General features: G+C 39.4%; 1 protein-coding gene across 4 annotated transcripts in view; it reads right to left on the reverse strand.

Annotated features, from left to right (window-relative positions):
- LOC106095689 (homeobox protein 5) overlaps nucleotides 1-16,056 on the reverse strand; it is a 44,164-nt gene that overhangs the window by 8,421 nt on the left and 19,687 nt on the right. For 2 of the 4 annotated variants that reach the window (XM_013262984.2, XM_013262981.2), the window contains exons 2-4: nucleotides 10,423-12,180; nucleotides 9,188-9,359; nucleotides 2,201-5,077 (exon numbers count right to left, since the gene is read on the reverse strand). In XM_013262984.2, the coding sequence (XP_013118438.2) occupies nucleotides 2,201-5,077; nucleotides 9,188-9,359; nucleotides 10,423-12,180 (4,807 nt within the window). The remainder of the gene's footprint in view (nucleotides 1-2,200; nucleotides 5,078-9,187; nucleotides 9,360-10,422; nucleotides 12,181-16,056) is intronic. The other 2 variants (XM_013262983.2, XM_013262982.2) reach the window with 2 other exon arrangements.

Consider the following 16,056-nt stretch of genomic DNA (forward strand, 5'->3'; position numbering starts at 1 on the left):
GCGGCACCGGCTCTTGCATAAATACTAGGTGCCTGTGGTGTACAATAGGAAAAGGCAAGCTATTGGAGCTTGAGGAGGATCGCCACCTTCACATTCCAATGTGGGTACAACAACAACAAAGGGTTGTGGGTATGGCATACGACTGCTCTACCCTAGAGGTCGGAGCGTTAACCCAGAGATGACGGAAATCTGCCTGTTCAAGGTGAGACATAGTGACGCGCCACATTCCGCAACAGAACGTTTTCGATATTCGACAAGGTAAAATACTTGGGAGTGTTCTGAAATAAAAATTAAGCTGGAAGTATCACATCTAGGAGCGCATTGAGAAGGCTCACAGATTTTGTGCACTATGTAAAAATGGAGCCTAAGGCTTGATTAGACCAATACTAAAATACACCTCAGTAGTTTGGTGGATGGCGATAAAAAGATCAAGATAAGAACAAGGCGATGTAAAAAACCTGGATGGTTAGGTTAGGTTAGGTACGAGTGGCAGTCCTTTACAGACTCACTTAGACAATTTGAAGTCCATTGTGATACCCCGGTAGCGACAGACCAAGGCTTATGGCGGGAATCGAACCCACGACCCCTGCACTGGTAATCCAAGCACGCTACCAACTCGTGAGAGGTATCTGATTGAATACCTGAGACGACACTTCAGATAGAGTTTGAGACAGCATTACCAGCTGAACAATCTTGGGGAGACATCTGGTAGTTCACGCTACACGAATGAGTGTCTGGGTGTCTTCAATAAAGACACACTGACTGAGTTCTCAGTTCTATTTCCGGCTGCCACACGGTTCTGCAGGGGAAACTCAGAGCGATCACGAAATGCGTGAGGAGGTACAGTCTTAATGAGGACATCGTAAGTCGCCCAGTATGCTACAACAACAATGATGGTAAGGTCATGGACGGAATCAGAGTGTAAGCAGCGGATTTACGTTATCTTTGATGAAACGACCCGTAACGTTTAACTGCTGGCCCATAGCGGAGTAAGACGAAACGAAAAAGTAGAAAAATTGGCCATGTGGCCATAATACTGCCATCAGTAAACTTGGTGAATGCAAAGTCTTTCATGGCGAGGCGGTCCAAGCTAAGAGCATAGGCGAGGAACACTTTTATAGCACTGTGGAACATTGAAATGGTTGGAAGAACAACGAAAATGGCATGGGTGATCTCGATTGTGAGAAGACAAGTCTATTTCTGAGAAAAAGTAGGAAGGAGTCCAATTTGCAAAGCATGTCCGCCTATGTCAATGCCCTGCTTTCCCTGTCAACAGATTTCGGCCTTAGGTGTGGATACGATTACCGACTTGAACCATCTTAGAGCCATAGTATGAGAGCTGCATGGAATTGCCAACAAAGATTTTATCGGGATTACGTTAGGGTAACAAGGCTAAGGTGTATGTCCATAGGGTATGGGGAAGGTTTATAATACACACCTTTTTTTTCAACCCAGGCTACAGTAAGTTTTTGGGTTGGGGCAGGCCCCTAATACTTTTTATTTATGTACCTTCTTGTACCGATCGGTTTATATGCCCGTTTGGGGGTTTTTGGGGAGGGTCGTTCCCCCTTAAATGATAGGTTTGGGGCGGGCGTCCTAACACTTTGCCTTTAATTTTTGTATTATATTCGTACTCTATATTTAGATTTCTTTTATATATATCACATATAGTATCGATCGGTCTATATGCTTGTTTGGGGTTCGTGTTTTTGTGTTACTACAAAGATTCGAAAATTCTCATACCGATAAAGGGAAATGGTCTATTGCCCTAACATGGAATCACCTCCCCATGCTCTGAGATTGCTCTACTGTGTATTGTGTATTATTGGGTTACTAGCTCACCTTGCTGGGATATTTTCAAGATTCTCTAAAACGAAGAAGTAAAATTTCGTTTCCGATAATTAAGATTGGTACCTTACCTTCCAATGAAGTTTGCCGGCATATTCTTAGGTTCGGAACAGCAGAAAAATATTTTCTTCTCTTTATATTTACTCGGAAATATTAAATTAATTTTCTATAGATGTTTGCTAAGATATCCATATTTTATAGTCCAACATTTTTTCGCCTACTTCTAGAAATACCAATTTAACTACATTCTCAACTACATAACAAATCTCTACTACCAATTTGTTACCACTAGGCCAATTTCTCTACCAAAAGTTAAAAAAAAAAACCAAAAACAGATTAAATGTATACTTACTTTCCTGCTGGATAGCTAACAGGACGAGGTATACGTGATTTGGACGCTGCTGCTGCATTGGCAGCAGCCTGAGCCGATGTGGGTGTTGAACCGCCACTCTTGGTTTGTTCATTGCTGACCAGCTCCTTGAGCATGCTCGAGTCCTTGCTCATGAGTTCCCATTGAATTTGCAGACGTTTAAAGCGATTACTTTCAGACTTGCGCTTATCCAGTTCATCACGTTGTGAGCAGCGTCGCGGAGCGGCTACAGCGGCGGCAGCAGCACCCGGTGATGCGGAGGGATGATTTTGCAAACGCAAAGCCGCAGCAGCATTATTGCTGTGGCCAGCGGTGGCCATAGAGATATTCGGCGAATTGGGTGGGGTGGAAAACCTTTGCCTTGTCTCCGCCTGCATTTGCACCATGGCATTCGCTTGACCTTCCTTGTCATTGAAGGAGACCTTCTTTTGTTGGCTCAAAGCCCTGGATACCTCTTTCTTTAGGGCAGCTGCATCATATTGAATTTCTGGTTCGGAAGACTCTAGAATGGCGGCTATCTCAGCATAATACTTCAATTCATTGCGGGGCAATGAGGAAAGGAAATTCTCCGCTCGCACCCGAGCATCCAAATCCTTACGCGACAGACGTTCACTGCGCGGCTGGGGACTGGCATATAGCTCACAACCAGCGACCTCTTCCTCAAAGACTTCGGCCAACTCCTCCGCCGAGCCAATGTGATAATGATGTGGCGGCTCCTGCAGAGATCTACGCTTCTCCAACTTTGTTTGCTTGGCCTCATGCTCAATCATGGAGTTGCGTTTGTTTCGCACAGCCGAAGAACTTTTGCGTAGAATACCCCTGGGCATGGGCACTGGGGTGGTGGACTGCACCTTGGGACTCATCTCTACGCCGGAATCCATGCGTTGCTGCTCATACTGATAGACATACATTTGCTTAAGATTATCACCACTAGCATTGGCCATGGTGCCATTGCCTGCCCCACTTTCAAACTCCGAATCGGTGAGCATGGTTGAAGATCCCCTATAGCCGGAGGAGGGTTGCTGACTAGAACCTGAGCTTGAGGAGGCGCCACCACCTGTGGTCTCTGTGGCGGCCTGTTCCCTATGGAAATATTGATTGCAATCACATATATGGGGCCTGTTGCGTCTCACCGGTGGCGTCAAACAGAAGAGGGGCTTCTGTGAAAGTTCCGCCTCCAAATGGCTAAGTACTCCGTTCACCTCTGGAATGTGTTTTAGCCTACGTCTATAGTCACCGGGCAACAGAGTCACCAGTGAATGCCAGTCCTGCACATGCTTGTAGTCCATGGTCTTGAGGATCTCATCCTCATCACTGCCTGACATGAGGCTGAAGCGCTTCTTCAACGAGGCGCTCGAGGAGGTGGCCGAGGTGCTGCCAATTGAGTTCTTGTAGTTGAAGGGTGAAAAGATGACATCGGGCGTCGCCGAGGTCTTGACGAAACCCAAATCGGGCAGAGCATAGTTGGGATAGATGACATAAATGGGCGCCTGCCTCTCTTCGCCCAAGTTGTTAAGCTTCTCCAAGAACGAGGGTGGCACACAACGGAAACGATCACTTAAACTACTGCGGGTACTTAGAGAACCGCATGAGGTCTGCATGGATCGGGTTATCATCTCGGAACTCGAAGCATTCGAGATGGGCCGAGAAGCCTCGCGACTTCTCCGCTGCTTGTTGCGTTCGGCTTTGGCAGATGAGGCTGATTGGGAGGATGCTGAGGATGAGCCCTCTTGGCCCGAGGACAATTGGATCTGGGTCAGCTGTTCGGAGGTATTATCCGATGATAGGAGACTAGCACTTGAGTTATTGTTATGTTGGACAGCCAAATGATTGAGAGCGGGATTGCGCAAAGGCATGCTGCGTCTGCGATGGGCTGGCGAGTTGGTGGCCGTCAAAGAGCCCGTCGAACTGGAGCTCGGCTCCTCATCGTAGAACAAGGAGGAACGTCTCTGCTGTTGCTGCTGCTGGTGTTTCTTGGGCGTAGACGATGAAGCATCCATTTGGAATGTCATAGCGTTGGCCTCCACCTCTTCATCGTGCCTACTTAGAGCGGAGCCCTTGCCGGAATCGTTCATGCTCTTCTTACGCAATCGCTGTTCCAGCGAGGAGCTGGTGCTCGAGTTATTGGCATCACTCGAAGGCCAACAGCCCGAGGAGACATCCATGCAGGTGTGAGCACTCGGTTGATCTTCCAAAGAGCAATTTGTGCTTTTCTGTTTGATAAACAATTTGACTAGATTGAAGGCCGGGGGATTGGAGGAGCCCGACGAAGTAGAACCTGAAATGTGAGCCTTGTTCGAGTGGTGCGAAGTCAGGGTGGCCGAGCCATTATTGCTGGCCATTGAGTTCGAGTGATTGCTGGCCCCACTGCTGCTGCCGCCACAACAGCAACGATGTTTAGTGGCTTTGTGATGATGGCTGCCCGAGGACGACTGTTGCTGGTGGTGGTGGTGCTGCTGCTGCTGATGGTGCGCTGTTTGTGTCAAAATATTCAAACGCTCATCTATGGACGCTGCTGTGGAATTGGCGGTTATGGGTATCTGGCACATGGGCAATAGATTGCGACATTTCAAATTCGCCTCCATATTGGAGGTGGTTATCGCCTGTGATACATTTAGCTGTTGTTGTTGTTGTTGCACCTTGGCCTCTGTATGCTGTGATGGATGAATTTGAGTTTGACTTAAAATCATCACCTCCTGGCAATCGTCGCGCAAATTGGGCAAACTACTGCTCTTGCGAACTCCCATGGCATTGGTAAGCTGCTGCAGGGCTGGCCTGCTGATGATGATGGCATCGGGGGCATTGTTATTATTGCCCGATGGATATCTGCGGGCCGGAGAAGAAAGTAAGGCATATAGACTGGGTTTTTAGGGTTCAAGTCCATAATATGCAAATACACACATACGCACACACACGCACGCACGCACGCACACAAACATTAATCATATTTTAAACGATTATGTTGAGGGAAACGTTTGGATGTGTGTGTGTGAGGGGGGAAATGTTTTGGTGGTGTTGTGTTGTTGAAAGGGGAGGGAAAAAAATGAAGAGAAAAAAATCAATTATTACAAAAATCTGTGTTTATAAATCAAATGACTGTTTTTTGTAGATTCTAGAATACAAACAGGAAATAAGCAAAGACATTTTGAGAGATATGAATGTGATGTGAATCTTCGATGGATGTGAAAGTCTTCGATCACATTAAAAATTTAAGGACCAACAATATCGGCTAAGTTCGGCCGGGCCGAATCTTAGGAACCCACCACCATGGATTCTGATAAAAATGTATACAAAGTAAATTTAGTTGAATTTTATTTTTCATGCTAAACTTCAGTGAAACCAGCAAGAATTAAAGCTTCTAGGAACCGAACAAGGTTGATCGAGAGACCGGTTTACATGGGAGCTATATCAGGTTATAGACCGATTTGGACCATATTTGGCACAGTTGTTGAAAGCCATAACAAAACACCACATACTCAATTTCAGCCAAATGGGACAAACGTTTGTGGCTTGTAAGGGCCCAAAAAGTCAAATCGGAAGATCGGTTTATATAGGAGCTATATCAGGTTGTAGACCGATTCGTACCATACTTGGCACAGTTGTAGAAAGTCATAGCGGAACGCTACATGCAAAATTTCAAATCGGACAAAAATTGGGGCTTGTAAGGGCTCAAGAAGTCAAATCGGGAGATCGGAATATATGGGTGCTATATCAGGTTATATACCGATTTGGACCGTACTAAGCACAGTTGTTGAAAGTCATAACAGAACACTACATGCAAAATTTCAGCCAAATCGGACACAAATTGTGGCTTCCAGGGGTTCAAAAAGTCAAATTGTTAGATCGGTGTATATGGGGGCTATATCTAAATTTGAACCGATGTGGCTCATTTGCAATCCCCGACTACCGCTATCGTGATTTCGACAGACGGACATGGCTAAATCGACTCGTCGAGACGATCTGGAATATATACACTTCATGGGGTCTTAGACAAATATTTCGAGGTGTAACAAACGGAATGACTAGATTAGTATACTCCCATCCTATTGTGGTGGATATAAAAAGGATATCAGGCTTTGGAACTTGGATTGAATAGAGCGTAAAGGTTATAATTGCCCACTAAAATGTGTATAATAATAAGGTCATTACAGGCCACATCGGACTATGTTTGGATATAGCTGCGATTTAGGGTCTTAAGCCTACAACTGTCGCAGTTATTACCCTATTACGCTGAAATATGGCACAGTGAGTTTTACTAGGCCCACCGATAACCGATCCAATCTACATTGGAACATTTTTGGATATAGCTGCCATATAGACCGATATGCCGATTTTGGGTCTCGGGCCTGTAACAGGCGCTTTATAACCCGACTTCGCTGGAATTTGGAACAGTGAGTTGTATCAAGACTCTCAAGTTCTGTCCCAAATATGGTCTAGATCGGGCTATATTTAGAGACCGATCTTCAGCTTTAGGGTCTAAAGACCATAAAAGGCGCATTTATTCTCCGATTTTGCTGAAATTTGAAAAACAGTGAGTTGCACTAGGGGCCTCGAGATCCGACCCGAATATAGACCTATCTGCCGATTTTGGGTCTTAGGCCTATAACAGGCGCATTCATTACTCGACTTCGCTGAAATTCAGAACAGTGAGTTTTATAAGGCCCGCCGACATCGGAAACAGCCATACAGACCGATCTGCCGATTTTGGGTCTTAGGACTATAACAGGCGCATTTATTACCCGACTTCGCTGAAATTCAGAACAGTGAGTTTTATTAGTGCAGAACATATTTGGATATACCTGCCATATAGACCGATCTGCCAATTTTGGGTCTCAGGCCTATAACAGGCGCATTTATAACCCGACTTTGCTCAAATTTGGAACAGTGAGTGGTATCAAGACTCTCAACTTCTAACCCGAATATGGTCTAGATCGGGCTATAATTAGATACAGCTGCCAAAGAGACCGATCTTCAGCTTTAGGGTCTAAAGATCATAAAAGAGCATTTAATCTCAGATTTTGCTGAAATTTGACACCGTGAGTTGCACTAGGAGCCTCAACATCCGACCGAATATGGTGTATACCGAACCATATACACATATAACTGCTATATAGACCGATGTGCCGATTAAGAAATTCAGAAAAGTGAATTTTGTTAGGCCTGTCAAAAATGGTCCAGATCGGACAATATTTCTATATAGATGTGATATAGAACGAACTGCCGAATTCGCTGAAATTTGGCATAGAGAGTTTTATTAGGCTTGCCGATAATTTAACCAAAAATGGTTCACATCGGAACATATTTGTTGTTGTTGTTGTAGCAGTGTATTGTACACTGAGGCGGCAGCCCTTGCCGATGAAGTACTCCATCGAGTCAACCCGGTACGTACAACCGGCTGCCATGGGATTGGGAACATTTTTGTATAGTATATAGATGCCATATAGACTGATCTGCCGATTTTGGGTCTTAGGCCTATAACAGGCACATTTATTACCCGACTTCGCTGAAATTCGAAACAGTGAGTTGTATCAAGACTCCCAACATCTGTACTGAACATGGTTCACGACCTTAAAATGCGCATTTATTCTCCGATTTTGCTGAAATTTGAAAATGCAAGCTGCTTCAAGACCCCTTCCTTAATATGGTCCAGATCAGACCAAATTTAGATATAGCTGTCATATCGATCGATTATGCGAATTAGGGTTTAATCACATGAACGGCGCACTTATTATCCGATTTCGCTGAAATTTGAACTGTTTCTTCTATAGAGCTTCTCGGTACCTGAACCTTATATGTTTAAGATCGGACTATTTTTGGATATTAATATGGATATAGTAGTGTTACAATAAATTTTTGATAATGGATATATCCATGGTTGTTGTTGTTGTAGCAGTGTGTAGCACACTGAGGCGGCAGCCCTTGCCCTTGAGGATTTCATGGCGTCAATCCGATACGTACAACCGGCTACAGTACAACCGGGTATCAAAAGTTCGGGACGGCCGAACTTAATACGTTTTTACTTGTTTTTTTTTTTTTAAGCAAAACCGCATAAATTGTTTTTTTTTACTTTTTAAATTGTCTATACTCTTACCAAAAACTGCAAATATTTGAAAATTTTTCAAATACCTTGCAATTACTGCAGGTAATTATCCAATATTTCCATCTGACTGCAAATATTTGAAAATTTTTCAAATACCTAGCAATTTCTGCAGATAATTATCCAATTTTTTCTGTCTGGTTCTGTCACTCGACGACATGAATGACGCATAGCAAGTTAATCTCCCACAAATACGGCCATTTGAAAAACCCACAAAAATTTAATAGTCAAATTTGTGGGCAATTTCAATTGAATTTTCTTTTTTGGTTCAATTCGAATTTTTGCACAACTAAAGCCCTCGCCAAAGTCCAGAGAAATGCCAGTGGGGGGGGGGGGGGTCTAGCTTACAATGTGTATCCACCAATGTATAATTTATGTACATCAGAGCGTCAAACCAGAAACAAGCGGCAAAATAACGGACGACAGTAGAAGCAACAACAAAGTTAATACATTTAAATTAAAGACAATTGAAATGACCTCATGGCAAGAAATTGCAGTACAAAATGTACATTTCCATTTCATAAATGGATCGTTTGGATATGGACTTTTATATAAAAAAAAAAAAAAAAAAACGATTTGGGACCATCACCGGAAATTGAGTTGATCTCAGTATGGATGGGTTAGGCACAAAGAGAGATTTGAACGAATGAAAGCCAAATGGCACGTTTCACCAATCACATTGATCTCCAAAGATGATTTTCATTGAATAAATGAATGAATGTCTCTGTTTATTTCCTATTAATTAAGTTTAGCAGGAATAGAAAAACGATGGAAAAAATTAAAAGAGAAAGTAAAACTAAGCCATAGGAAAATTATTTTGTCTTTAAATTGAAATAATTTCTTCTTATCAATCAAATGCTTGCTCCTCTTACCTTTGCAATTGGGTGGTATGTGACTTTTGCAATTTATTTCGCTGATTGCAGGGCTGAGGTTGCTCTGACCGTGACATTGATACTTCCAAAGATTTTCGCTTAACAATATCATCTAAATTGCTATGTAAGTTGATGAAATTTTGCTTATTTTTCATGGCAATTTCATTGGGTTCTGAAAAAAGGCAAAACATAAAGGATTAATGAAGTATTAACAAGAGAGGAAAGTTTTAAGAGAAATATTACTAGAGTTCGACCAACAAAATTTTTAATAAAAAATTTTCATCTTAAAATTTTTAGAAATGTTGGGAACATTTTTTATAGAAAAAATTTTGGGAACATATTTTATAGAAAAAATGTTGGGAACATTTTTTATAGAAAAAATGTTGGGAACATTTTTTATAGAAAAAATATTGGGAACATTTTTTGTAGAATAAATGTTGGGAACAATTTTTATAGCAAAAATGTTGGGAATATTTTTTATAGAAAAAATGTTGGGAACATTTTTTATAGAAAAAATGTTGGGAATATTTTTTATAGAAAAAATGTTGGGAATATTTTTTATAGAAAAAATGTTGGGAACATTTTTTATAGAAAAAATGTTGGGAACATTTTTTATAGAAAAAATGTTGGGAACATTTTTTATAGAAAAAATGTTGGGAACATTTTTTATAGAAAAAATGTTGGGAACATTTTTTATAGAAAAAATGTTGGGAACATTTTTTATAGAAGAAATGTTGGGAACAATTTTTGTAGAAAAAATGTTGGGAACATTTTTTATAGAAAAAATATTGGGAACATATTTTATAGAAAAAATATTGGGACATTTTTTATAGAAAAAATGTAAGGAACATTTTTTATAGAAAAAATTTTGGGAACATTTTGAATTTTTTCACCGTCGATCAGACCCTTTTTCTCCTCAAATACTTTCGATGAACTTTTTGTAACAAATTTCAATAAATTTCCTATTTTGAAAATAATGCATTTTGAAAAATGTTGCAGCAATATTTTGTATAAACATTCTACCAAAATATTGTTTTAGATAAGTCGACATTTTTTCTCGTATTAGGCAACTCAAATAGCTAATCCTTGTAATTTACAAGTTTGTATTTTCTATAAAAAATAAAATCTTAAAAAAAATTCATAATGCTCAATATCTTATTAATATTTCACTGCCTTGGTCAAACTCTTTTATTTTATATCAAAAAATTTGTTTCTTATTTCAATTTTCTACTCACCATAAAAACTTTCATCCGAATACAGTACACTGCCCTCAAAGGCTATGGTATAATTATCCTTATTCGCCTTACATGTGAGTATTATATCACCATCATCTGGATAGCCATCCATGTCCAATGAGTCCACCGAAATGTGCGATTCTTTAACGGGTGAAAATAGCAATTCCGATTTGCAAAATGAATTATCGATCAGATCATTGGTGGATGTTGTAGATGTCTGGGACATTGTGTTAGCTGCCATCATCTGTTGATGATGCAATGGAAGGCCACCACCGACACCGCCCCCCAAAGGCATATTTTGGGAGGGCATTAAATGCTGTTGCATCATCAGCGACTGTTGCAGACGATTGCCACCCAAGCTCTTGCAATACGAGGGCAATTGTGAGAGCAGCGAATGAATATCCTCGGCACGAAAACTTTCCATATCCACTTCGGCCAAATTGGCATCAAGATTTTTGGCCAAATCCTCATAGATGAGATCGCCCAAGCCATTGTAGGAGGCCGATAGTGAGGAGAGAACACTGCGCTGCATGCCACCACAGCCATCTCTGTAGCCATAGTCCAAGAACCACTGATAATCAGAATTGTCATGAGTAAAGTCATGGGACGAGGCCAAAGAACAGTTTAAATTGTTGCCCATATAAGCGTTACCACCACCAACACCACCCAAGCAAGCATTGTTTAAACCACCACCACCACCACCCGTTGTATGGGTGAAACCTACCAAATGTTGCTGGGCCTGGTTAGGCAACATGTTGCCTCCTGTGCTTGACTCATAGGGCAACATGTTGTTGCTGCGAGATCCTGGCGTAGTGGCATTACTATTGTAATCCGATTCCGGAGTTATAGCCGTGGCCATATTGTTGCTATTCTGTTGATGCTGTTGCTGTTGCAAATTGTTATTGCCACAATTGAGAAAATTCAAATCAGACTCGTCATAAAACACACTACTGCTGGCCGTGTTCGTAAGGACCTGCTCATTCAGAATGATGCTGCGCAAAGCGTTGTTATAACGATCCAAATTGCTCAACACAATGGCAACATTTTGTTTCAAACTCTCCTCGGACAACTCCTCGTCAGTGTGGTCTTTGCTTAGCAACAATTGTTGCTGCTGTTGTTGCAAATGCTGTTGCTGCGAGAGCAAATCATTCAAATGTTGCTGATACTGAGTGTGAGTGAGAAAGGGCAATTTACGACGTTGCTGATAGTTTTGTTGCTGAGCACAGCCAACGCCGCCTGTATTAGCGGTGCCGACAAATGGTGAATTTTGTGGTGAATTAAAAGGTTTGCGATAATTTTGAGCCTGATGATGATAATGTGTGGGGGAATGTGTTACAGATGAGGCCGCCGATGAGGGTGAACGTAATAGTAGCTCATTCAATTTATTGGCGTTATTTGCAGAAGAATTTATCGTCGTCGTATTTGTGGTGGTCGTTGTTACTGATGAGGGGGATGATGATGATGAAGCTGTGGTGGTTTGATTATTTTTGCAATTATTGATGAGATGTTGTTGTTGTTGTTTTAGTGTTTGTGTGAATTGTTTGTTAAATTGTGCATTGAATGTAGTGGTATTGTTATGATGTGGCTGTTGTTGTTGTGTATTTATGTTAGTTGTGTGTGGTGAATTATTGTGTGCCGTAGGATATGGTATATAATGATGGCGTGGTGAATTTTGAAGCGGTTGAGATGATAAATGAGTTTTGTTGTTGATGTCGTTGTTCGTAGAGAATTCTGTCATGCCACGATAGGATTTTGGTCCTGCAAAAAGAATGAAAAAATGGGGGGAAAGATAGAAATTAGTAAAAAGAGGTAAAGAAATTTAAAAAATAAAAAAAAATATATATATAAAAATGTAAAGAAATATTAAGAACTATTTTTTAACCTAAAATTAATACCTTTTTTGGTTTTATGTTTTGTAAAGACTAAAATTAGGCTTAATCAATTTCAATTCAGTGAACCAGTTAGTTCAATTCAGTGAACCAGTTAGTTCTATTCATTGAATAAGTTCGTTCCTCTCAGTAAACTAATTGGTTCATTTCAGTGAAGTACTTCGTTCATTTCAGTAACTAGTTCGTTCACTTCAGTGACCTAGTTCGTTCACTTCAGTGAACTAGTACGTTAATTTCAGTGAACTAGTTCATTAATTTCTAGTTAACTAGTTAGTTCAAGTCAGATATGAAGTTCGGTCATTTCAGTATGCTGGTTCGTTCATTTCAGTGAACTTGTTCGTTCATTTTTGTGAACAAGTTTTTTCATTGCAGTCAACTAGTTCGTCAATTCCAGTGAACTAGTTTCTTTATTTCTGTGAACTGGTTAGTTGATTTTAGTGAACTTTTTCTTTCCTTTTAGTGAACTGGTGTGTTCATTTAAATGAACCGGTTCGTTCATTTCAGTGAACTACTTTGATCCTTTCAATGAATTTCATGAACTGGTTCGTTCATTTCAGTGAACTACTTTAAACATTTCAGTTAATTGGTTTGATCATTTCATTTAACTACTTCGTGTATTTTAGAGAGCTAGTTAGTTCATTTCAGTGAACAAGTTCGCTCATTTCAGAGAACTGGTTCGTTCATTTCGGCGAAATAGTTCAATAATTTCAGTTAACTAGTACTTTTCATATATTCTTTTCGATGGCCTCGTTCGTTCATATCAGTGAACTGGTTTGTTCATTTCAGTGAAATATATGGTTAATTTCAGTTAACTAGTTCTTTCATTTAAGTGAACTAGTTCGTTTTTTTCGGTGACTTCGATCGTTCATTTCAGTGAACTTGTTTCTTCATTTTAGTGCACTGGTTCGTTCATATCAGTTAACTAATGGGTTGCCCAAAAAGTAATTGCGGATTTTTTAAAAGAAAGTAAATGCATTTCTAATAAAACTTAGAATGAACTTTAATCAAATATACTTTTTTTACACTTTTTTTCTAAAGCAAGCTAAAAGTAACAGCTGATAACTGACAGAAGAAAGAATGCAATTACAGTCACAAGCTGTGAAAAAATTTGTCAACGCCGACTATATCAAAAATCCGCAATTACTTTTTGGGCAACCCAATAGTTTGTTCATTTCAGTGTACTGATTCGTTCATTTCAGTTAACTGATTCATTTATTTCAGTGAACTTGTTCCTTAATTTCAGAGAATTATTTTATTTCATTAAGCTAGTTCTTTTCATTTAAGTGAACTAGCTCGTTCCTTCCAGTGATCTAGTTCGTTCAAGAACTACTTTATCTATAAGTTGGCTGATTTTATGGGATTGTAGAGAGAATAAAAATCCTGGGGACATAAACATTTCACATCCGAATTAAGGATTTTCGCTAAGTTCTTATAGATGGGATCGTCCAAACCATTCTAAGAGGTCCATAAAGGCAGAAAAAAAAGTGGCAAAAGTAACACCATAAATTATTTTTTAACCTTTTTTTTTTAATTTAAAAAATCTAAAACAATAAATTTCTTTTTAATTTTAATACAAAATGATTCATAAAAATCTTTAAAAGATTTCTTTTTATAGTTTTCCAAAGCCAACAAAGCATTAAAAACCACTTTAGAAAAACTAAAATTCATGTGCCATTTAAGGGGGAAATCAATTCAATTAAATTTTATGACTTTCACTTTTAACGGACAATAAAAATAAGAAGAAAAATCAAACCATAGAGCATTGAAAGTGCAGCAATTTATAGTTTACCAAAAGGCAGACCAACTTAAATTGTCATTGTTATCATAAGACTGGGGCCACTTTATATCACAAAAAAGATAATTAAGGGACCAGCCCTTCTTCAATAAGCATTATGGTGGGATGGGGGACCACACCACAGACAGCAGTCATCACTTCCACCACCACCGATAACATTCACCATCATCATGGTCATTTAAGAAAATTTGTTTTCATTAAAAATTAACGAAAAAATAATAAACGAATGACACACTTGAATTTATTATGGCGGCTGCATTGAGGCTGCTGACTTTGTCCTCTTGGCAGCCTTATACTCAGTTTTAAGGTGTCATTAAACAGAAGAAAGAACAAAAAAAATAATAAAATTCAGCCAGAAGCATAATTTTATGATCTGTTACTTGAGTGAATAAACGAATGAAGAATTCTTCACTTCACTTTATATTCCCTTGCAAACGATGACAAATTTTATTGCAGCTTTCTTTCTTTCTTTCTTGTGTGAGAAATTGAAATTCTTTTTAAGGCATAATAAAAATATTGACAATGAATATCTTGTGAGTTAGATAGAGTAGAGATAGATATTCCTTTCAGATAGACAACCAACTGAATTTTTCAAGTCCGAATATTTGTATAATAAATATAAACGAATTTTTGCTTTTTTCTTTTGTTAGAAACTCATAAAATATGATCTTCGTTTGTCCAAGATTTTAGTGCTGCCTTGTAATGGTTATGTTTACACCAACTATGGCAAGCTATTAAAATTTCTATTTTCTTTGGAAAATTTTATGACCTATGTGGCTACATTGTAAAATCAGAGGTGTTAACTAGAAGACTTTAATGTTGAATCTTTAATTTTTATGAAATTTTCTAAATCTGGCGCCCGATCATAACCATAACTCATGCGCTGTAAGTGGCAAGATAAACTTTTTAAGGTGACTGGAATAAATAATTAACGGCTGGGAATGAAAAATTCTTTAAAACAAGTATTCCAAGAAAAAATACTAAAATACAGAATACTACACAAAAAGATTACACCACCTCAAGAAACTTGATCGATTTACTCTAAATTTAGAATGCTGCTTGGCGCCTTACATTGCGATTGGCTTCGAGATGCAGATCGCGAAGGTTCATTTGCAATAAAAAACAGAGAAAAGAGTAGATAGTTCAACCCATAGAAGTTATTATGATATTCTTCAGAACAAAAAGGTTGAGAAGGAATTCTGCAGAAAGCAAAAGGTGTCTCTACTTCATTATTTAACACTGGAAAAATTGAGCAACACCCCAGAGAGTCGCCAAAACTACCACGTCAGGATCTGAATGAAAATTTTGAAGACAAATAAATTTAGAATCAGAGCGTAAATGAGCTTCAGATATAAAACTCGGACGAGACGCAGAAACTGTGTACAAAACGGAACCTGAAACTATGACGAGAACGGGATGAGGCCTTTTGTCTAGCGTTCGAAACCATCAATACAACTTCCAACAGATGCACAGAATCATGTGCACCACGGAAGTAGTGTAATTGCCACAGAAAAAAAGTCTGTCATTACACATAAACACATGAATTGGGAAAAAGTACAGCTAATAGACAGGGTTGTCGAGCGTGGTTAATGTGGTAATTGTATCATAGATGCGTTTTCGCAATTAATACGATTCAAATATAACATACCAACGCACGGTCTTGAAGCCATTACACCTAATATGGTTGAAGAGACTTCTAATCATGTTTGCTATGTTTGGCTTTCCTTTTATATTTGCAATCTCCGATTATTGAGCTCGTCTCGAAAGGGAAACAAACAAAAATTGGAAACAGTATTGTTTTAATCCTTATACAATAGTGATGAGCACGTTCATATTTATTGGAAGACCTTATGCCATTTGCCGCGAACAACGCGATCAGTCCCTGTATTTAGCAATGGTTTCAGCATTAAGATTCAATGACATTGCCAAAAATGCCCTACACGAACCAAG

Source organism: Stomoxys calcitrans, chromosome 2 (genome assembly GCF_963082655.1).
Source record: "Stomoxys calcitrans chromosome 2, idStoCalc2.1, whole genome shotgun sequence".
NCBI lineage: Eukaryota > Metazoa > Arthropoda > Insecta > Diptera > Muscidae > Stomoxys > Stomoxys calcitrans.